General features: G+C 34.9%; 1 protein-coding gene and 2 long non-coding RNA genes across 8 annotated transcripts; all 3 read right to left on the bottom strand.

The window, feature by feature from the left end:
* Nucleotides 1-1,190: 1,190 nt before the first annotated feature.
* LOC148211017 (uncharacterized) lies at nt 1,191-3,427 on the bottom strand. 2 transcript variants are annotated; one of them, XR_015791893.1, is made up of 4 exons: nt 3,290-3,427; nt 3,114-3,176; nt 1,736-1,790; nt 1,191-1,591 (listed from the first exon to the last, which is right to left on the bottom strand). It is a non-coding gene; the product is annotated as an uncharacterized LOC148211017 (long non-coding RNA). The 2 variants fall into 2 exon arrangements; XR_015791892.1 differs by having other exon boundaries at nt 3,284-3,420.
* Nucleotides 3,428-3,467: 40 nt separating this feature from the next.
* On the bottom strand, nt 3,468-5,892 carry LOC111015299 (uncharacterized). The gene is made up of 3 exons (XM_022290285.2): nt 4,798-5,892; nt 4,533-4,725; nt 3,468-4,188 (listed from the first exon to the last, which is right to left on the bottom strand). The coding sequence occupies exons 1-3, from the start codon at nt 5,215-5,217 to the stop codon at nt 3,641-3,643; spliced, it is 1,161 nt and encodes a 386-aa protein (XP_022145977.1). The 5' UTR covers nt 5,218-5,892; the 3' UTR covers nt 3,468-3,640.
* Nucleotides 5,893-12,394: 6,502 nt separating this feature from the next.
* LOC148211016 (uncharacterized) lies at nt 12,395-20,670 on the bottom strand. Of its 5 annotated transcripts, XR_015791687.1 has the most exons (6): nt 19,993-20,669; nt 19,402-19,776; nt 16,276-16,376; nt 15,752-15,932; nt 13,994-14,117; nt 12,395-13,441 (listed from the first exon to the last, which is right to left on the bottom strand). It is a non-coding gene; the product is annotated as an uncharacterized LOC148211016 (long non-coding RNA). The 5 variants fall into 5 exon arrangements; XR_015791683.1 differs by lacking the exon at nt 12,395-13,441 and having other exon boundaries at nt 13,691-14,117; nt 19,993-20,670; XR_015791685.1 differs by lacking the exons at nt 12,395-13,441; nt 16,276-16,376 and having other exon boundaries at nt 13,691-14,117; nt 19,993-20,670.
* Between the last annotated feature and the right edge of the window lie 825 nt (nt 20,671-21,495).

Genomic DNA, 21,495 nt, shown 5'->3' with positions numbered 1-21,495 from the left:
GGTAGAGCGTCGAACTGACAACTAATTAAGTTAATTTCAGATTGACAATTATTTTATTTTGTTAAATAAATTAGTACAAGAAGAAAGAGATCCCTTAAAGAAATAAACTTTTTTATTTTATAGGTACTCTTTAGAAGAAAGCTATCTCATACTCTTAATTCTCTTCACTTTATTTTCCCCTGCCTAATACGTACAAACATCTCACTTTATCCTTCGAACCCAAATGAACAATCTATCCTTTCAGCCCAATATGTACAAACATCTTGCTTTATACTTCAAGCCCAAATAAATAAATAGATTGTTTTAGATCCCTCCAGACACTTCTTAATCTATCTTTTATCCAAAAATTCTTCTTAATCTATCATTGTTCAAAGGAATTCAGCTTAAGATATTTCTAAAACATCTTTTCTTTAAATATTTATTTAATCTAGAAAGTCTAGTTATTACATTTAAAAGAAAAGAAATACGTGGAACCCCCAAGAAATTTTTACAGCCATCTCTAAAAACTCTTTGACACTGCATAATCTAAAATAAAAAGGTGGCGTATAACTTCCTTATTCACGTTTAAAGGATGATGAGTTCCCCACTTAAATTGAGGGAGAATACAACATCTTAATCAACTAACAATAACTAATAGTTAGCTAACTTCTAACTGATTAGAAATTGCAATGAACCCACCTTTTCCATGGTTGATCTTGAACTAAAAAAAATCTCAAGAGAACATTTTCAAGGCACATCTGTACTTTAATTTTCAAAACTATTCCTAATTAGAATTGTATCATAAATTTCTAACGGGTCTTAATAACCCTTCCATAAGGATCTAATACTATAAGGAAATCGTTTGAACATGACCAAAACAAGATGATAAATAAAGTGTTTTAAATTCAAAAGACGGATATTTTAAAAATAGTTTTAGGCTAACTTATGATATTTTAGAAAATATTTATTTAAAACATTGTGTCCCTAAATTTTGGTGTGCTACAGTATGAAAAGACTACATTTGAGATGCCATCATGCAAGAGGGTGGAGTTGTGTGGGGGAGCAGAACATGAAATTGAATAGCACAAGCAAAACATATTGACTTCCATGGCCACAAGTAGAGGAAACCAATTACGTTTTACCTTTGATTTGCTTTGCCTACCAAAAGGAGCAGAATCCCTATGTCTAAAAAGAATATGCACCCTGCCCCATTTCCAATAAAGCTCTCTTTAACATTTCATCACATGCATATACTTACAATTTTAATTAAGCAAATATGAAAGAGTAAGCAAGATGATCAAGTTGGGTCTTTTCAGGTAAATTTCTGTGCTTATTTTTATACCTATTTTACCTGAATGTCCAGAATCATCATAAACATCTTCCCATCAAATCAAATTAATTAAGAAGCAGGAAATTTAGAAGCAAAGAAATATAATATAATTTCTCTCTCTTTTTTTTGTTGGGTGAAAAGGAACGGGTGCTACCTTTACAATGTTAGCAAGTAACCTACTATTAAGTATTATACTTTATATAATCGAGAAAAAGTCATACCCGATATTGACTCTGGATCTCTGCTTTTCTTTGCTTTGCTTTCCTTCTTTTTAAGATATTCCTGTAATAGGACATCAAAATAACGCGAGTATTGAAGGCTTATCGGATAATTACTTTATTTATAAAGAAAAATGAAACAAGCTTGAATATCGCTTCACCCCAAAAGGATAAAATTTGATTATGAATTCCAAAATAACACTTGAACCTTCTGCAGCAGTGGTTGATGAGAGGATGTGGTTCTCCTGGCGCCATGGAACAATCTAATGTTCAAGTAAGTACTAAGCATTACTTTTTATACAACCAAATTCGTTTCTAGAAGTCTAATTCAGGACCCACTGTATATTTTCTAAATGGATGAGATACGACATAATAGAATCAATCCATTAATACTGTTAAAATAACTCAGGTTTTAATTGGAGAGAGAGGGAAAAAAAGGCCAGAGAAGAATAATCTGGGGCAATTTTCAAGATAGAACGTGAGCTGATTCTGATGGTGAAAAATAGTGGAAACGACAATTTTAAAACATAAGCTGGAAATGGAGAGAATTTCAACTTAAAAGCGGGATCTTCCAAATAAGTTTGTGTTCTAATTCTATATTTTGGTATGGTAATCCTGCGATTAATAAACTATTCGACTTAATCTAAGGGTTCATAAGACACATTATTTAATCCTTTTCAACAGCTTTTCCAAAAGTTGGATTATTTTGAAACACAATCTGTTTAGACTCGAGGAAGCAAAAGAAGTTATATTCATTAATTATGGAAGTGGGCAGCCAGAAACAACCTACCCAAGGTCCCAAGTACCCACTCAAAACAGCGAGGGAGGGAGTTAAAAAGTAAATATAATGAGAGTTTTGAGTTTTTAAAAGCAACCAGTATTTGTTAAAAAAAAGCAAAAGAAAATTGTGCACCAGAATTTCATTTAAGCAAAAGATTTATAAGGGAAAGAAGCTAATAAATGTAAAACCACCCACCACTCCATGGTACTTTTTTTTTTTGCTTTTTTCGGCCAAAATGGAACTCCTATTTCGTAGCCCCACACCCACCTTCCTCTCCTTGTTTGCTTCCACAAATATGATGTAAGATTCTTAAACTATGGGGAGAGGGAAGTATGGAGTTGAAGGCCCACATGCTGAACTGTGGATTCTACCCCATATGCAGTTACCAACCACAGATTGATCGTATACAGCTCCCCTGGGATAAAAACATATCCAAACCATGCCCAAAATCATGAATTTCAGAATAGCAGAAAGCTATACTGAATTGAACCAAATTTGGTTATCTGAACCATTTTTTTTCTTATCTGCACGGGGCATTTAAACAAGGCTAATATCTTCCACACATCCAGCCCAGGAAAATCGTTTTCAAAATCAACAAGCTTGGATAAATGTTAATGAACTACTAATAAAATATTATAGACACCAGAGATTTCAGTAGAAATTAGGTATACAGTCTCAAAAAATCAGGGGTTGGAATCATCATTGTATCACCATCCTCGCATTGCAGGAGGATGGAAAGAATATGGATATGTCAGAGGGGCCATTTTATCTTTATCATAAAAGGGAAAGAGGAAGAATTATTTACTCATTTCACGGAGCTCGAGACACCAATACTTTATGTAATCTTCTTCAATCATAAAGTTAGTTCCTGCCATCCCCAAGAACAAAACAAGCATTTCAGTGTTAGAGTATCAAAACATTATTCCCTGAAAAGAAAAATCATTGAAGAAAAACTGCAGTGAGTTGCTTCTGTACCTTTACCTTCACTGTTTCCAGCTGCACCTTCACTTAAATCTGGATGATGATGGCAATACATGGCAGAAGATGGATGCAAGCAGAAACCAGATCATCTGTCCAGGACCAGGAGAGTGATTTTTTTCCCCTCTTTTTATGGGGGAGGGAGGGGGGTGTTGAAGAAAAAGGCTCTTTACAAACTTAATAGCTGTTAACTATTCATGTTTTCAAATTTTATTGATTTGAGTAATATCCAAACCCTTACACAAAAACCAGAAGGGGATTTGAAGGTTAACACCATACATAGGTTGTATATAACTATTTGTTTATACGGTAGTCAAAAACCAAAGAAGGAGAGAAGAAACAAAACAAAAAATTTCATGGCTCGTCTTCAATAACCGATGCCAAACCAGTTACGATCTTAAGATTTCTAGCCCCAAGCGATGAGCTTTTTGGCTTAACCTCCGGAGGCTTCCATTCTTTCACAGTGTCCTCCTCAACACCAATGGTTACCGATGGCCCCAAGTCTACCTCTCCAAACTCGTTACGATCCACCGATTTCTCGGCCACTTGACGGGGCTCAAGTTGGAAGTTTTCAAGGGGTTGCTTTGACTCAGAATTTGGACCCAAAATCGACAAGGATGACGCACGAATATGAGGAGAGAGCCACTTCGCTTTGACATACTCGGCTTTTCGCCATGGGGGAACAGGCATCCCCTTCTTTTTTAAGCTCTGTTTTGCAGCCTCTGATACGACGGATACGATCCTCTGGAGCCGACCAGGCTTGCCGACGTAGATAAAAGGAACAAGTTGGAGGATTGTTCTGTAACTTTTGGTTGACCGCGCAATTTCAAATTCTGATCGGAAGTCGACGTCTATCAGTAAGCGTTCTCCTTCGATAATCACGTCAACGTATTCGTAATCCCCTGGTTCATCAGGAAAATGGAATCGACGGTAATCAGAAACAATCGGAATCCAGTTGCCTAATAAAATTCAAATCGAAAGAGAAGAAGAAACGGTCTGGTTCCAGTATTCCTAAATTTTCTCACAAATAACCTAATCGTATGATTTTTTAAATTTCGAACTAGAACTTAATTCTTGGGAGGACGGGGAAACTGATAACTGATATCTCCTTTCTCCCACGAGTTTTAGGGTTTAAAACATGCAAAGAATTGCGTATTCAAGACGGATAGCCCCTTGAATTTAAATTTATGTAAAATTATCGCTTGAACAATAAGAAGAAAATAGATATTTCAGTTTGGAAATATACCAGCCGGATATGAGGGGGACTTTTCCCAGTGAGATTTGCAGATGGAAGCGTCGTATCCGAGAGCCAGCAATCCATTAGTAACAATCTGTCTTGCTAAGTTGTCTTTGCGCTTGCAGACCTTGTTCTTCTCCACGATCCTGGCCGTGTCTGCTAATAAATTCCTCTCGTGAACACTCGTACAAGGAATTAAGCTCTGTCCGAGTATGAAAATGATTTTCTTAGAAGGATTGAAAAAAAAAAAAAAAAAAGATGATCGGTTATATACCTTCAGAAGTTCCCAAGCCTCACCACCGGAAGAAAATTTGGCATCGCCAAAACCACCATGTGAATCCAATTCCTCTTCGGAGCTGTCCGTATAGTTTCCATTGAAGCAGTTGCAGCGACTACGACCACACCTAGACGCACTGAATTGTTTCTCATTGTTGTCCTCTATGAAATTCTGGACCATCTTCGCCAAGCAAATAGAGCTAGGCTCCAACACAGAGAAGCAGTCGGAGCTGTCTTTGTTAACATTCAATTCTTCAAAGTTTGCCTTCTCTGCCGAATTCCTCAGTACGTTATGGAACTGTTTTTCAAATAGTCGCTTCAACTTCGACGACTTCACGGCCGGCTTAACCAGCTCTAACCGAGCTGCTTCTTCGGCACTGTCGAAATCGATTGGCTGGATCTTCATTTGAAATGGCATGATCAGAGAAGCCGTAAGCTCTTCCGAGAAAATTTAAGCACCTCTCAGATACTCAGATCTCAACAACTATTAACTTCACCATTTTCCAAAATTGAAGCTCGTAATCTTCAATTCCTTCGGTTAATTCAAGATTCGAGAACGGACAAGTGTGTTTACAGAAAAATAAGCAAAACAGTATTATGGTAGCAGACGGAAAATGCGACTTCCACAACCTACAGTTCGTTTGAATTCGCCATCGACGACTCTGAAGCGTATCTGATTACAGATTATCAGAAAATAAAATCGACACACAAATCCAGAGTTTTGCCCCCAAAAATTAAATGTACTCGGACAAATTTGAGATATCTAAAAATCAGAAACCTATTCCCTAATAATTATAATGTAGTTTTTCTCCTTATTTTTAAACAGAATATAGAATAACTTCGAAACTCAGCCAAGTAAAGTCGCTTTTGCTTGGGGAAATCAGATACGGTCAGAGTGCCCAGACCGTATCTGCAACGCAACCGAAGATAAGAAACTCTATAATTTCCGGCGAGGAGCGTATTTTCCGGCGTGGCACAGTAGCCGCCGGCCAAGAAAATCAGGGAGACGGAAGGTAGAAATGAACTCGGTTTAAGACTTAAGTACGCTCTCGGCTTTCTTTCAGTGGACGATGGAAGAGAAATGAGAAGTCTTCGGGGTCTTTAAAAAGAAAAATCGGAGGTGCTGACTAGGATTCATGTCCACGTGGAATCCGGCGTGGCGTTAAAACGACATTATCACCCGCAAGGACCACGTGTCGAGCAGTCGACAAATTTGCTTCGTGGCTCTTGCGAAGTTCCTCCACGTTATGTTTGGGTGACGATATTTGGGAAAAACTAAATGCCGAAAATGCCCTCAACAAAAATTCAAAATCACGAGTTTGCCAATGACCCTCATACACGGAGTCGTTCACAACCGCCACATGATCGTGTGGCGTGGGCGAAGGGCAGCTGGAGAAAACCAACCAACCCACTCCGGTGAAATTCTCGTGTCAAAGCGAAATAACGATAATGCCCTCCTTCATTAGGGGAGGCAAGGCTCAACTTAGTTGAAAATTGCGACCAGAAGCCTAATGGACGAGAAGGTTATTATGTCATTTCGATTCATTTAAGGTTTGTGTCGATGGACCATTTATTTATAATAATAATAATAATAATAACGCCAAACGCATACATACTTCTAATTTTCTTCTGTCCCCACGTTATCCAATTCAATTATTATTTTTGCCTTTTTAGAATTTAATCAACCAATAAATCTATTTTTGATAAAACTATTTTACAAAAGCATATTAATCATTTTAAAACAATACAATATAAGATAATAAAGATAGAGGTGTATTATGTTTAACAAAAAAAATTTCTTTTGAAAATTTTGAGATTACTGGAATTAACACTTTAATATGCAATTAAAACTACAGAACTAACAAATAAACTTGCCCAAATTTGTACCAACAAAACATTAAAAAAAACCAAAACCAGCAGCAAAAGTACTGGAACACAACAGAAAATGAAGCAACAAAAAAATAGTCAAATCCACAAAGGCTATAACACCTACACAAATAGTCCTAGTCTTTCTAAGTTGCATGCAAATATTAAAAAGAACAATTCACAAAGTAATTAAATTTTCACCGTCTAGTACTAAAAAAGGAAAAAAAAAAAAAAAAAGGATGGACTGGCTAAGTAAAAATAAATAAGAAAAAACAAAAATTTAAATTCAATCAAAATGAAAGGGACATGGTGGTGGGTCCCATGAATGATGAGCATTGAGTAATGGGCTAAGGCTTGGCCCAATTGAAGCGGTAGTGTCGTATGCACAACGCAAAACGACGCCGTTTTGAACATTAGTCATAACTCATATCATATCATATTATATTGTCAAGAAGCGGATAGCATCTACGCCACGCCACGTGTTGTTTGACGATTTTGCAAACCATTCTTAATTAATGTCATTAGTTCGCGATTAATTGTTTTCTTTTTAAGTCTAATCAACCGGAAGATAACTCTTGGTATCTGCACGTAGTTAAAAGTTTAAATCTCCGCTTTCATATATTTTACTAGAAATAATTCAAATTTAACTAAGGCTTACGGGGCTCGAGCCCTCTAATGTTAGAAGATTAGTATGTTATATTAAGCAATAATTTTCAATATCAAATTAAAGAAACTAATATTTTTCTAAATAATTATAAACTAATATTAATATATATCAATACATTCAAAATTATCTTTATACATATTTATTTTTATTTTGAAAAATAATTATAAACTAATATTAGTGTATACCAATGCATTAAAAAATTATCCTTATACATATTTAAGTGCATGAAGTAAAGTTTTGAATTCACCGCTAATTAAATTCAATAATATGTGTGAGTTCACAATTTATTAAAGTCACATGCAATCATTTTTTTCCTATCCTTAATTTTTGTTATTAGTTTAGTTAATAAACTTTGATAACAGTATTCCATAAGTCCCTATATTTTGATAAGTGTTGAATAAGTCTCTAAATTTTTATATTTTGATAAGTGTTGAATAAGTCTCTAAATTTTCAATATTGTGTCAAATCAATATGAGTTTATTCAATCAACTTTGAGAATCATATTCAATTAGTCTCTAAATTTTAAAAAGTATTGAATAAGTCCACAAAAAATTTGAATGTTGTGCTAAATAGGTATTTAAACTTTAAATTATGTCTAGCAAATTTCTTGAACTTTTGTTTCCATATGTAATGAATCTTCGATTCATGATCTATATTGGATACAAGTTTAAGCGGTTTTTCAATATATAGAAAATATGTTAAAAAATAAAAACAAGTAAATAAGTTGGTGCATTATAGGCTATCAATATTCATGGGGTTTTATCTCAAAATCAATTGGTAATGAGAGGAGTAGTCCATGTATATTATAACCCTATGTAAGGTCTCTTCTTTTATCAATGTGGGATCCTTAACATACCCCTCAAGATCGTGGCTCTTTTGGCTCATCGATCTTGGTCGGATCCCATTTTTTTTTGGACCAGATGCTCATTTGAGCTTTTTGAGCTCTAACATCATATCAATATTCATGGGTTCCATCTCAAAACCAATTGACTATGAGAAGAGTAGTTCGGCCAAAATCGATAAGCCAAAAGAGCTACGATCTTGAGGGGGCATGTTATACATTGACTACTCATCTCATTGTCAATTGGTTTTGATATGGAACCCCATGAATATTTATATGGTATCAGAGTCCAAAACGCTCAAACGAGCAACCGGTCCAAAAATAGGATCCAGTCAAGATCGATGAGCTAAAAGAGCCACGATCTTGAGGGGACATGTTAAACATGGATTACTCATCTCATTGTCCATTAATTTTGAGATAGAATCGTGATTGATATTGGCATATAAAAAGTAGAATAAGCAAAGTATTCATTTTTCCTTGTTTCTTTTCTTTTCTCTTCCTTTTGCAATAATCTTCGTTTGCTTTCCTTAGTCAAATTTAGAACCGAATATAAGAAAGTTAGTGATGTACGATCACTTCCCCATCTTTCTTTTAAACCAAACACGATTTCACACGTGTCTCTCTAATAATTTCAAAGCCAAACATAAAGTTTGGCATTTATTTCCTTGGAAGTAAACGAATTAATTAAGCCAAAGGCCAAAGCCTTGTTCCATTTATACTTCATCCTTTTGCTTGTTTCTCGAGAAAATCTAGAAAGAAAATAAAGAGATTCCACTTGTTTTTCTTCTTTTCTTCTTTTTTTCTCTCTTTTATTTTTACTCTTTTTTAGATGTTAAGTCAAGTATATAATTTGCTATTGGAGTTAGAAAATTGTTAACTTAATAGAAATTAGCTTAAAGATTGGGTCGCATTACTTTAGTGTTACTGTTTAGAAAATTGTAGACCATAATCTAAATTTTAATTTTATAATGTTGTATGAGCAAAAGATAGGAAAACAAGAACTTCAGTTTTATTATAGTTGTACATGGATTTTATACCTTTTTATCAACATTTATTTTGGTTACTATTGTTTAAATTTGCATTACATTGTATATTATTTTCTTTATCTCTCAATAATCATGGATTTTGTTTCAATTGAAATCTGTCTACACATTTAACTCTCAGATTTATAGAAGATAAGCACCCTGAACCTGAAGTTAGTTCTTGGTCTCAACGAAATTCAAATGTGTACTAAACTCCCGTGTACCTAAGTTTGCTATTACTTCTAATATTTATACGAAAGAGAGAGGTGATTGGCAACTACTTGAAGATCACCTACTTAACACAAAGTGAGACACTCGACGAAGAATCAGTTTAGTGGTCAGTGATGTAGTTGGGCAGGTTTCAACCAACATATACTAAAGTTCAACTTACCCAATTTTAGTTCAGTCATTTCAACCTATGATTCAAAGATTGATCTCCCAAACAGTGTTACGTCGTGTTTAACGACTTTGACTACTTCACCCTTACACATGTCAAGCTACAAACTAATAATAATGTGACCTTACAATATTGAAGGTCATAATAAAACCCATATAGGATGATCATGTACTGCGTATATATATGGGTAGGAAAAAAGGACATTTTTTAGAAGATAATGATGGGATATGCATAAGAAATGAAGGCCATATACACTCGAGAGCTAAGCAGCAAGTGCCAAGTGCCAAGTGCCAAGTGCCAAGTGCACAATGCTACGCGTTTTATTGCAACTTTCTTCATAATTGTTTGCTTCAAGTGGGGACTATGTGACAATGAGGTCTCAATTCCCCACTTTTCAAGTCTCCCAATTTATTAATAAAAAAACAAAAATTCAAACCTTTCAAATTACTTTCTTACCTTGCCCTCTTTTTAATATTGTAACACAAGTTAATTCTTTAAATATTATTATATGTTTGTAAAAATATTGTAATTTTAATTACAGCGGGAGAAAGAGAGACATCATTGATTTATCGATATCAATATACATGAAATTTCATCTCAAAATCGATTGATAAGAGGAGTAGTCATTTATATTATAAACTCTTACCATGTGAACACTTAATTGAATAGTTTGTGCTGATTGGACAAGATTAACTAACGATATTTTAAAGAATAGTTTCGAAATAATTATTATTTTTTTCTTTTTACAATATTTAAATAAAATCCCTCTTTTTTACCTTTTTCCCCTTTGGGTGTTTTTCTTTTGACATTTGATAAAGTGAGATTAAAGCTTGCTATTCAAGGTCTCATCTTGGTGGTTGGCCCTTTCTCTTCCTCTTAGTGAGTTTTACACATTTCTGGGAAAATGTTATTTAATTACATTATACTAAAAAAAAAAACATTTGTAACCGAGTAGCTTTCTCCTAATAGGGTACTTAAAAAATTATCCTAATATAATTATCACTTAACGATTTATTTTTCTTAATTAAAATGTAATTCACTCACTCCCCAATTATCTCTCACGATTATAATAAAGGAAGACCATATCCACATCATAATTGGAGACAACATAAAGATAGAGATTGAGAATATGTTGGATACATTCAAAAATATTTTTAAGTGGGTTTTTTATTTAGTAATGAAAAAAAAACCCCCACAAATGCATGCAAATCCAATTGGCGTATTTATAGTTAAATCTAAATTTTTGAAAAATATAAAGAGATAAATTTAGACAATAATTATAAAAAGTAATTCACTTGGCGCTATAATGATATTGGCTAATACTTTAATACTTCCAAGGATTAAATCCTCAATTTTTAATATCTCCATCCAATTATATCAAATAATAAGAAATCGTCTATGATTAGATTCGAATTTTAATTACATCCATCATCGCCAATTAGATTGTTACAAGATGACAGCTCAATTTTTAATTTAATTGGGGGGAAGAAAGTGAAGCAATTAAAGCATGGTCCCAACATGTACAATCATAAAATTACGAACAGAATGATTGTATTTATTATTTAGGAGATATACTCCTAGAGCTAGAAGTATATATTTATAATTAATTATTTATTTTGAATAATTCCGGTGGGCTCCCACGGCCATTTTTAAGTGCATTTGATGGTGGGCCTAAAGAAACTCGAGGCCTATCTTTTGGGTCGGGAAACACATTAGGCCCACATACCTCATTTTCAAGTTAACCCTATTCTCACTTACAGACGTGTAAAAGAAAAAAAAAAAACCCCCTCGAAAAGATGAAATTACAAGTTTAACCAACTCCCTTAATCAGTTACTGTATTAATTTTTAAACTATAATAATATCAGATTTTACTGAAATGTCTACAGATGAGTAAGAATAATATTATTTTTGTTAATTAAGATTGTAATATGCTACCAGTGGTTAGAGGTTCTATCCCTGATCCCCATATTTATTGTACTGAAAAAAATTACAATATCTAATCACGGAAAAAGTCACAATTGAAATGATTGATTTAGCACTTTATTTTGGAAATTAAAGATCTCATTTTTCATAAACAAAGTGTTAGAGCTTTAGTATATGAGAAGATTGTCTCTTTGATGTTGAAACCCTTCGTTATCCTTAATTTCAAATTTCAAAAGGCAATAGTAATACAAGTAAAAGGAAAAAAGCTTAACCTTGCAAGTCACAAAAGCATATGAGTTTTATTGAATTGTTAAAATAAAATTTAAAAAGTATACTTATTATTATTATTATTAGGATGACAAAAGAAAAAGTATACTTATTCGAATAAAGATATCAGTTTTCATCTAATAATGGTATGTGGTATGAAATAATTCATTGCGGCACCACGACAATTTGTATATTATCTGCTTAAAATAATTAATAATTATTATAACTTCTTTTTGATCCGTAAAACAAGGTTTCTCTTTTTTTTTTCTTCTTCTCAATTTTATTGAATAAAACGGATTTGTAATTTAACATTTAATCCATCTAAAATTAGCCAGCAAAATAAGTCAAGACGTATGGCCCACAAATTTCCCATTTAAATGGTCTCCACTAAGGCAACAGAAAATTAATGGAGAAAAAGTGATTGAAAACAGAATATTATAGTATACTTTTACTTAAATTTAATTCAACAAATTAAGACGTCTATCTCCGACCAAAAGATGGTAAGTCATACTAAAAATAATTAATGTTTTTCTTTTAAAACAACCAAAAAAAAATTATAGTTACAACTTACTCGCTGTCTTTTTTTCTTTGAGAAACACTTAATTGAGATTTTCCCTCTCATGCTTAGCAAGTAATAGACGAATATGCGTATATATTAATTTTCAAATTTAAAATGTACCAAATAGAATCTTGACTTTGAATATAAATAAAACATTTAGTCACTTTAGTATTTTTTATGGATATGTGTTATATATTTCTACTGCTGCACAATACTAATTTTACTTCGAAGTGATACTTTTTAGTTTTTACTGTGTGTGTGACTTTTTCTGGTGCTCACTTTTCGACTAAGTTTGACATTTTTCATAAAATTTTAGAATTGAACTTTGGTGATTACTAGTAAAAATTTTCAAACAATTAATTTACTTAAAGATTAAAATGGATCTACCAACATAAGCATAATTCAACAGTAATTTGCATATACTCCTCTTGAAATCATCTAATCCTATACCTCTAAATTAAGGTATTCAAAACTGAATAAAGTTATGATCTACTGAAATTAAAAAAAAAAAAAGTGCTCTTCCCCATCTTTTCACACAACAACAAAATAATCATGAATGATATCAAATAATATTTTTCAGTCTTTTTTCACAATAAATATATTTAATTTTTATTTACTTATTTATATCTGTTTATTTATTTATTATTATTATTTCAGATTTTATTTCTCTTGCTTTTTCTTCGCCCTAAGTCATAGGTGATTGCTTTTTCCCCAAGTCTAATTGGTACTAATCCATCAAGCTGAGTTATAAAATCTCATTTTCTAGTCTCCATCCTCTTTTATTTTTGTTTATGCTTTATTTTTACCACACGAAGGAGGAAAAGCATTTGCACCAATGATACCTACCAGACAACATCCCCATTTTTCTGTTGACTCTTACCACTCTTCATTATGAAGATCTTTGAAATTTTATTTCCTTTCATTGACTTTAATGACCATCTTTGAAGTCTTTTAACTCCACGAAGGACATCAGTTAATTTCTTTTTTTCTCTTTTAATAAGATATAGAGACTTATTAACTACACGAATCCATCTCGCTTGTACCTGCACGCACTCCTCCCTCCCTCGCACCTGCTCATCCTCCTTCGTCCTTCTCTCTCCTGAGAAAATTTCTACGCTTCAAAGTTTTCCATACCACCTCTATTTAAATTTTACCATGGTTTTATCATTATATAAAAAAAAATATGTATATATTATTTATATGGAACCCACGTATTTGGCAACAAAATTACTCCACTATATCTCACTCTCTCTGGATTTAATGATACATTTTCTCTCTCGCTAAGTATTATTATATGTTATTATTTATTTTAATTTTTCTAACATGTGAAGGTGAAAGATCGAATTCATAACTTCATGATTGGAGATATATACCAATTACCACTGAGATATGTTCGTCTTAGCTTCTCTCTCCATTGTTATTTACACTTTCACTTACTTCTCTCATTCTCTATTTTCAAGAAGAAAGAGTACATGTGCCTTCACTCAATCCTTCCTCCTTCCCTCACATGTGCTCTCTCACTCATGCCCTCCTTCCCTCCATTTTCAAATGCAATAACAGATACGTTAATGGGATTATTGAAGAAGGCTTATTGATAAGTAAGGTTATGATAAAAGTCGAGCATGGAAAAGACTACCCTTTGTAAACTCACCGTGCTGTGCTAGATGATGACCAAATCAATCAATATGAAGCCTCACATTTGATGCAGCATTCAATCAAAAACTGAAATCAACCGCCGAATTACACATTCAAGTACCTTTCAAAAAAGAACATCCCTATAAACAGTAAGAAAAATCGTGAGTAATAATCACATTGGCATATCTTTGGCAGTCGTGTAATCAAGAATGAATACATATAGATTCTTCCAAGTTAATAGCAACAATATCTTCAGATAAATTGAATACAAATATCATATTAAAACTATAATAACAAACACCTAAACGTTCAGAACTTAAGATATAGGAGTCTAAAATAAGTAATAACTCAAGAAAGGACCAAATCACTACACTAGTCAGTAAAAAAAAATTAATTTCTAGCTTAAAGAGAGCCAAACTATTCAAGAAAAGGTGGCAAAAACAAAGACACAAAACACAAGAGCCTCTGGCATATCGACGGTCAACACCAGAACCTCTTAACAAGTACACAAAATTTCCAATGAGAGATGGATGGATGGATGGAAGTAACATAAATTTACTTGCAGGACATTGACAACCCTAAAAGGAGAGATATAAATTTAGAGTTTCAAAACTTTATTCCCTACATTTAAGATTCGATTGCAGGTTCCATCTATAATAAATGGCAAGGACGCGATGTGTTAGCCATGAGCCGCTCGCATGTCCAGAAAAAAAAAAGGATAAAATTCGACACACTAGTTGCTAGTTAGCATGTTGCACATGTTGTCGCTGCCCGCTATGTGTCCGTCACCGACACTTCGCCCTTTTTAAGGTGTCCGTGCTACCTAGCCTAAAGCTGTTAGAGGACCGGGCAAGGTAAACAACCTGGATAGCTAACATAATATGTGCTGAGATTTCCCTAAGAACCTGGATAGCTAACGTAATATGTGCTGAGCTATCTGCCCTAAGATTTATATTTCTTGAGTTCTATCCCTTCGATTCTTATAGGATTCTAGTAGGAGGATGATTATGGATTATTGGGGCATATATTAGTAATTAGCTGGTAAACTTTTTATAGTTAAATGGTCATAAGTAGGATTTAGAGGGAGGAAAAGGTAAGCAAATTTTACTTATTATCCCCTTGTGATTTTCTTCGATATTACAATATATTTCCATTCCTATTTTTCTTGATTCCAGTCTCTGGTTCTGATTCCTATCAGATTCTCGTTATGCTTCTTTTTACTACTTCTAAAGTTGCTATCTGCTTATATGGTTAAGTTCTTATTAATCTCACACTTCTGTTTAGTATAAATGTCAACCTGCCATCATCAATCACAACAAAAAGCATCATCTTAGCTACTAGAGTGGAGGAAAGGCGGATGGTGAAGAATGAGAGAAGAGGGGCAGCATCTTTCAAAGTTTAGCAAGTTCTTGCACTGATTGTATCATCATTAATTTTCAACCAAACGTAACTGGACTCCAAAAGAACTTTTACATCCAAGTATGCAATAACAAAGAGATTAAAGAAAGCCAAAAAGGTAATACGATATAGATGAATCAAAGATGAAAAAGGTTCTGCCTCATTACCAGAAAAATGAAAGTTTTAGTGACATAATATGGACTAACAAGCTCTACTTTATTCTACACGTAACACATGTTTCTCAATTGAAATATATATATATAATATACATATTGTTATTATTTTTTATTTTTTTAGTGGGGGTGGGGGAAGGTTCATAGCAATATTTGCATTCAAATAATAATTTAAACAAAAATTAATCTTGAATCAGGCGTACCTGCTGAAACACTGTTGAAAGCAGCCTCATAAAACTGTCAACTTGCACGAGTAATAAACCAGCCTTTTTATCAGCATTATTTACTAGCTTTTCGTCCAAACCAACACCCAAAAAGCATGCACACGATCTTGGAAGGCCTAGTACCTTCACCCATTTAGAATCCAATGATTTCTACAGCAGGCTGCAAAAGAAACTTAGCATTTCAGTTCTAATTATTTACTTCCAACTAATCAATCTGAATATAGCTTAATGATAATTCAATCTCCTATCTCTCACCCCGTGTATTGTTGAACTCAAAAATATATATCTACTTTCAACTAAATACACCAATTGAATAAATGGTATTTCACTAAATGATTTCAATTTGGTATCATGTCAAAATTTTTCTTTACGAAAAATTAAGGTGTTGCAGTTTCAACTGGATACGATCGAGGACAAAAAGTTGGGAGTTCACTCCCAGCCCTGAAACAACCTTAGATGCACCCTAATTCTGACGTGATCAAAGAGAAGACCGTACCACTCACCAAGATAGTTAATTAACTAAAAATTGGTGAAGCAATGGACTAGTCCATGGTGCACCACACAAAAGGCTAAGAAATTCCTCTTGCGGGAGATGAGTCAAGTCCTACAAGAGAAGAGATGAGTCAAGTTCTACAAGAGGAGGAACGACATGAGTAGGGGAAACATAGGAGTAGTACATGAATATCTATTACTATCACGGTTAATAATCAGCACGAGTAAAGAATCAAACTTATCCTGGCATGGCATCAGACCACTGCTTACCCATAACTGATAAATAATGATTTCCCTGATTACCTCAGTCAACTCCCCAATATTAGAAGCTTATATTACCTCACTTAACTCCCCAATATTAGAAGCTTGTTAAGCTACTGATGTAATTCACTTTTCCTCCAACGAGAGGCAGAAAAAATCAGTTTTTCATTTCTTTTTCCAGGGACACAAAGGGTAGAAAGGATATGATGGGAGATACAAGATAAGGTAGTATTAGTTTAGACTCTACCGGTCTTTGACAAGAAAAGTTGCTCCAAATATCATAGTGGTTCTTTTTTTTCCTCTCCTTATGAGTTATGGAAGGAATATCAGAGCATTTAAAAAGAAGCATAACAAGAATTTGAAAGGAACGAGAACCAGAGACTAGAAATATGGAAGAAAATTACAAGCATTCGTAAAATTCGCTTGCCTTTCCCTCCATCTAAATCCTACTTATGACCATTCAACTATAAAAACTGTACCATCTATGCCCCTAATAATATCCATAATCATTCTCCTACCATAATCCTATCAGAGTCGAAGGATAGAACACAAGAAATGTAAGTCTTAAGGCATATAGCTCAGCACATATTATGTTCAAAGAATGAGCAATATGCCCAATGTCTTTGTAAATTACCACTACCTAAATATTGAAGTATCAAGCACCAAAGAATGCATGCCTTGCACACCTTGAACCTTTTTTTTTTATAAAACAAATCTTTCATTGATGGTATGAAATGTACAAAAGGCCACATGAGTAATTACAAGAATGCCTTCCAACTTGTAACAAGATCATTAAGAGAGTAGTTGTTGAAGGGGGAGTAGAAATATTTACACCAACCAAGAGCTAGGACAATAATTCTATCATAAAAGATATCAAAAGAGTGGGATTTATCCTTGAAGACCCTATCATTCCTCTCCAACCATAAGCTCCACAAAAATGCCCAAACGAGTTAAACCCAAAGGGTAGCTTTTTCCTTTCTGAATGGATGACCACCAGGAGACAATTAAGGAAAAGGGAGGGTTGATTGTGTAGGACTATTTTCCACCCAAAAGCCGAGAGGAGGCAGTTCCAAAAACTTGTGGCGAATGCGCAATTGATAACGAGATGGTCCTATGTCTCTGATGCCCCAAAGCATAGGTGACAGCAATTGGGGGTGAGAGCAAAATGGGGGAGCTTATCATGCGTTTTTATCGCTCCGTGACTAAGCTCCCAACAAAAAAACTTTACTTTCCTAGGACATCTTCCTTGCCATAGACCAGGGTAAAGGGTGGGTTCCAGGAGGGAGTTGGGGGAGTTAAGGATTCTGAATGCAGATTTTGTGGTGAAAGTTCTAGTGGTTTCAGGGGGCATATCCATAGATCCTCAAGAAGGGGAAGGACAATTGGATTTAGTATATGTGATAAGCACATCCAGTCATTAAATTCCTCGTCCTTGAGTGGCCTGCAGAAGCTGTAGTTCCATGGGGAGGTGGTTCTAGACTAGTGGTCTTCAATTGTGGCCCCCTTATTCGATGCTAAAGCATATAGGATCGGGTAAAGGCTGGTCAAGTTTCCCTGTGTGAGCCATCTGTCATTCCAGAAGCTGATATGGCTTCTCTCCCCCACCCGACAAATGGCAACATCCTTTATGAGGCTGGTTTGTTGAAAATTTGCAGTCCATGGCCCTTTAAAGTTGGAGTCGCAGATGGTAGGCCAAATGGTTAAGAAGAACGGTGTATTTAGGAAATGAATTTTCTCCATAATTGGTTGCATTTGGTTATGTAACGCCATATACCCACTTGGATAGTAGAGCACTGTTTTTGTGCTTTATGTTAGCAATGTACCAATGTCGAGGCCTCCTTCATTGATAGGGAGCTGTGTACGATTCCAATTAATGAGATGAGGCTTTCCATTGGTAATTGGCTCTTCCCACAAAAAGTCTCTGAAGATCTTGTCCATCCTCTTAGCTGTTTTGTAGAGTGAGACGTAGTATGTGGGTAAGTTGGTGAGGACGATTGAAGGCTGGTGTGTCTCCCCCCTTTATAAATGAAGATGTTGCTCCACTTGCATAATCGGTTCTGTAGCTTTTCAATGATTGGCAGCCAGAAAGCTTCCCTTTTTGGGTTACCGTTCAATGGTAAACCCAAGTATGTACTTAGCCAAGACCCAGATGAGCAGCCCCATCCCTTGGCAATTTGGCTTGTGGTCTGAGATAATGGAGATGCCAAAAACATTGGATTTTGTTGTAGTTTGTCTTGCGTCCCGAGGCAATCTCAAAATACTTGATGACTTTGTGGAGATTTTTTATGCTAGAAGGATCCTTGTTGGTGAATAGAAGGGTGTCGTCTACGAAAAGGAGAGGGTTAATTTTAACCAAACCACACCTAGATACATAACCTGAGAGTTGGCCTTGTCATTCCCCATGGGGAAGCATCCAGCTAAGGACGTCGGTGATCAAGATGAATAGAAAAGGGGATAGGGGATCCCCTTTGGGTTTTGGCCATGTCCATTAACAAGTTCTCCTGAGCAAATGACTATCAAAGGACAAATATCTTTTGATAAAGTAACCTAGTGATATCAAACATAAAATAAATTAGCTAAATTACTGAAGTTACTCAACTTCAAACCCATAGAGATTTCTGAAACTTGAAATCCAAGTTGCTTTCTTTCTTTGTTTTTTTTTTTTTTTTAAACAAGAAATTGAAATCCAAGTTACATTTCTCTTTTAAAAAGAGAGAGAGAGAGATCCAAGTTAGGTTTCAAATACACCCAGCTGAAAAAAAGGTAGCGTTCCAATACGGGTGACTATTGAAGAGCTCTAAACATTAGAGTAGCTATTAATCTAAGAACTAGATATTTCAATGAATGAATGGAAAATTCTCAATATTAAATCATACAATGTAACAACTCGGATGTTTTAATGGTTAAGTGGAGAATTTTGATCTTGAGGCTCCATATCAGCTATCCATCAGAAAGCTAACTCCCACAATCTTCTGCCTGAACCTTCGAATGAGCAAGATCTTTGAAGCAAACCACCAGCGGTCTTCATGCAATATAGAAGCACCATGGAACATATTTATGCCGAGATAAGGACTAACATGGATGGAAATTAACCTCAAAATTAAACATTGCAATACGTTTAAAAACAGAATATATCTATAAGCTGTAAAAAAATCATGAATAATAATCACAATGGCTTATCTTCGGCAGTCATTTGATGCAGCATTCAACCAAAAACTGAAATCAAGCTCCAAATTAAAACATTGCAGTACCTTTAAAAAAAATAATATATCTATAAGCTCTAAAAAAATCAGGAATAATAATCACGATGACATGTCTTCGGCAGTCATGTAATCATTTAGAATTCTTGAAAGAATGAATATATAATCGATGTTTCCAAGTGAATGGCAACGATATCTTCAGATAAATTGAATACAGATATCGTAATCAAACTACAACAAATGCCTAAACATTCAGAATTAAGATACCTTTTGTATGGCACAATAAGATATCGAAGGATGAAAGTTATTTTTGGACAGATACATTACTCCGCTGCTCTCTCCATGCCCTGCTTTTTCTCCAACTCGTCTGATCAGTCATCGAGCCTCTAATCTAAACCGAGTCATCGCGTTATAGTCTGGTTTTGGAATCTAAGGACGTTCCTCCCCCAAAGATCCCGCCATTGGACGGTCATGGGGCATCAAAAACATGTAAGGGCAGCGAGAGGGTCGGTGAGAAAGTGAAAGCCGATTTTCAAAGAGAGTGAGAGAGATAAATCGCGAGGGAGAGAAATCTCCATGGATCTTGGCCTCCTCCGGTCCCTCCATGCCTCGCTTCTGCAACTCCTACTCTACTCGCCTGATCAGTCCGCTAGCCTAGCCTCCAATGCAGACCGAGCCGTCGCATTTACTGTCTTGCTCGGAATCTGATGACGCTCTTCCCCGGGATGGCTGGTTGTAATGGCCGTTGAGAGATGGAGAGCGAAAAGTATTGGGTGACAGTGAGAGAGTTGGTTGAGAGACAATGAAATCCCATTGAGAAAGAGAGATTCGAGTCGTTGAGATAAACAAATGAAATATTACTAGAAAGTAGAAAGAAAGCGAGAGAGAGAGACGAAACGGTTGCTAAAAAGAAGTTTAGTCGCGGTGCTTCCCTGCTTACTCCTGTCTAAGCACGTGTCTTAAATGAGTCTCTCACGGGCATGAGAGACCGTAGGATCTTCACGACATCTGAAACATATTGCAGGCTTCGGTTCAAATTTATCGGCTTCAATAATAGGGTCTACAATTATTGGGTTGAACTCGTAGAATGTTGGAGACGTATAAGCTCTAATTTCCTACTCGATATCATAAGCGAGTAGAACAACATTCAGATGAGGTATTGGAGCAAGTTTTCCAACTACATCACCATGTACTGTCTCTACTCTCAACTCGGGTTGAATTGGTCAATTTGGTAGGTGATACATTTTAATTTATTATCTACGTTGAACTCTTTGTTCAACCTTCTCCTTCTAAAAGTTCGTTCAATCTTTTTGTTCAATCACTGCACAAATCAATCGAAATAAAACTGAAAAAGCTCACGACGTATTCCAAAATACTAAAATCAAAGTACTCGACAACGGCGCCAAAAACTCGTTCGCTTCCTCACAACTAAGAGAAAAATTAGTTAGTATATAAAAATGTCGTTTCCACGTGGATTGCAACTATATTTTGAACTAACAAATCATGATACAAAAAACAAAAATAATAATAGGTTGGTTGGAATACTGTGGAACAATGAAAATAAATTTATAAGATAGTATATGAGCAATAACATAAATGTCATGCGATTATGTGCTGGAGCATCCGAAACAGATAGCAAACAGTTACGATGAAGAAACGATTTAAATGTAAATTGAGGGGGATTCGCTAAGATGTTTTCACATTTTTGCTAACTATGCTCTAGCAAATAAAAAATACTAAATACCCAAACCGTCGTTGCTTTCTACCAAG

This window comes from Momordica charantia, assembly GCF_013281855.1.
Source record: "Momordica charantia cultivar OHB3-1 chromosome 6 unlocalized genomic scaffold, Mcharantia_2.0 BLBB01000006.1, whole genome shotgun sequence".
NCBI lineage: Eukaryota > Viridiplantae > Streptophyta > Magnoliopsida > Cucurbitales > Cucurbitaceae > Momordica > Momordica charantia.
This window is presented reverse-complemented; position numbering and strand designations above follow the sequence as displayed.

Excerpts from the sequence above, each read along its gene's own strand:
- LOC111015299 (XM_022290285.2), bottom strand. The coding sequence starts at position 5,217 with ATGCCATTTCAAATGAAGATCCAGCCAATCGATTTCGACAGTGCCGAA. Across the intron at positions 4,726-4,797 it reads AGGCTTGGGAACTTCTGAAG|AGCTTAATTCCTTGTACGAG; the intron begins GTATATAACCGA and ends ATACTCGGACAG. Across the intron at positions 4,189-4,532 it reads GTCCCCCTCATATCCGGCTG|GGGATTACGAATACGTTGAC; the intron begins GTATATTTCCAA and ends CTGATGAACCAG.